This window comes from Sphaeroforma arctica, assembly GCF_001186125.1.
Source record: "Sphaeroforma arctica JP610 unplaced genomic scaffold supercont1.758, whole genome shotgun sequence".
NCBI lineage: Eukaryota > Ichthyosporea > Ichthyophonida > Sphaeroforma > Sphaeroforma arctica.
In genome coordinates this window covers 36,527-38,574 of record NW_014039800.1, presented here as the reverse complement: position 1 = coordinate 38,574, position 2,048 = coordinate 36,527, and the positions used below count along the sequence as shown (strand labels likewise).

The 2,048-nt window shown below is 39.6% G+C and overlaps 1 protein-coding gene across 1 annotated transcript; it reads right to left on the bottom strand.

The window, feature by feature from the left end:
* Window positions 1-73: 73 nt before the first annotated feature.
* Window positions 74-789, bottom strand: SARC_08440 (hypothetical protein; the record flags this gene model as incomplete). The annotated part of the gene is made up of 1 exon (XM_014297587.1): window positions 74-789. Exon 1 carries the CDS (start codon window positions 560-562, stop codon window positions 74-76), a length of 489 nt encoding a protein of 162 aa, XP_014153062.1. The 5' UTR covers window positions 563-789.
* Window positions 790-2,048: the final 1,259 nt, after the last annotated feature.

Below are 2,048 nucleotides of genomic sequence, written 5' to 3'. Positions count from 1 at the left end.
TACGGAAAGTGTTCGTATGATTGCATTCACAAGCCTATTATTGTCGTGCTATATATTATCATTTTCGTCTGACTCACCTATACATGGATTCCTGTTCCACATCCATTGCACTCTCTACATTGGCAAACCAAGCATAGAAATGGTGTGTGTGGACCACAGGGTCCAAATTAGTATCCACTACGTCTCCCTCGCCCGAGCTTGCAATACTCCTTGAGCGTGCTATCCCAAGACCCCCGCCGGACAGACTATCAATGCTGTCTCTCTCGCTTTGTGCCATAGTATAGCTATTTGCACCTGTATTCCCACTATTATTACTAGATAACTCGGTAATAGAATGTATAGAATCTCGGCCGATACTGTTATTCTTGTCCAGACTCGTGCTGGTGTGTGGGTCGTTGTCGTTGCTAGGGGGAGATAGTGCCTCAGAGACTAAGGCAGCCAGGTCAACAATTTGATCTGATTGAAAATCAGTTAAAGGTGCACTTGTCTCCCATTTGGCATGCAGTCCTTCTACTAGTTTCTCCTTACGAGAGTTCACTCGTGTGTTTGAGAGTGTCGCCATCTTGATCTTGGTGTAATGTATTGAGTATGTCTAAGTGCAAGGTACCCCCAAGTACTCGAATACAGTTCAATACGTCAGTAACTCTTTTGCATCACATACGTATGTATCACCTGATTAAGTATATATCTCCACCCCCTACACGTTCATGCATACTCTCATAAATAACAAGCACGCACCCTACAGCCTTAGCGCGTCCAACTGTATGGTATTAATTTAAATAATTTTTATAAACATATAAACAAACAGCTCCATCAATCATGATTGATGTCTACAGATTGTTTCTGTGTTTACTTTTTACACTTCGCTCGTGCTCCTGCTTGTGCTTGTCATGGAAACTGATGACATCACCATATAGCTTTTTTTTTTTGGAAAATTTGGCGATTGTGACAGCCCGCCAAAATATTGACACTTTACACTTTGAGACACTTCGAAAAACTCCTGAATTCAGGTCGCTCATCCCTCTAAGTAAATATCGAGTTTTGTAATACGCCAAAGCCAAATTTAGATTATTTGGGGAGAAGAAAATCGGGTAGCAGTACTAAACAGATCTCCAAAACGATAAGCTGAATGATCTTAGTACTTTTACTATTTATGTATTATGTATATAACCATATATACACGCAAGTATGCAGCCCACTTTTAAACAGCCATCTTGTCATGGAACAACTACCCTCGCACACAACATAACATATTACAAAGTGTCCCCGTTGAGTTCTTCTCGACTAACGAATTCGCTACAATAGTCATAGCAGTGGTATACATAAACAAACAGTGGGCTGCCTGAGTACGATACAACAGGCACACAGAAAAATATATAAATACAGTACGATACAACAGGCACACAGAATAATATATAAATACAGTGCAAGGACAACATGGAGAACGATGAAAGGATACGTGCCAAGCTTAAACAGCGCATAGAAACGGCACGTATTGGCAAAGCAGATGCTAAATCGGTCATAGATACACTGTCAAACCATATCGAAGCCCTGACAGAAGAGATGTTCGCAACGGCGAATGAAAAGGTGGCCACCGCAGGTATTACGGGGCTGTATGTGTGTATGAGGATGAATGGGTATATATGCACATTGAGAGGCCGAATAGTCCATATGTGCATATATGAAATATTTCTGCATAATTCTATATGTTCCTATACGGGACTATGTAGGTAAATGAGACCGCGATAAGTATGCATGCTCTCTTTGGGTTTATCACGCAAAGTATATAGAGTTCAATGATATGTCGGTTGGGTTTGCTTGTCGTGTATCAACATACTCACAATAAGATCAGTGCTTCAACGCCTAAACCGTGATATTTACACGACTGTTCTGAAACTAAATAAGAGTATAGGCATTGGGCATTTATGTAAACAGATATATATATATGTGTGTGTGTGTGTGTGTGTGTGTGTGTGTGTATGTATGTATATATGTATATGTATATATATATATGTATATATGTATTATTATGTATATATTATTATATA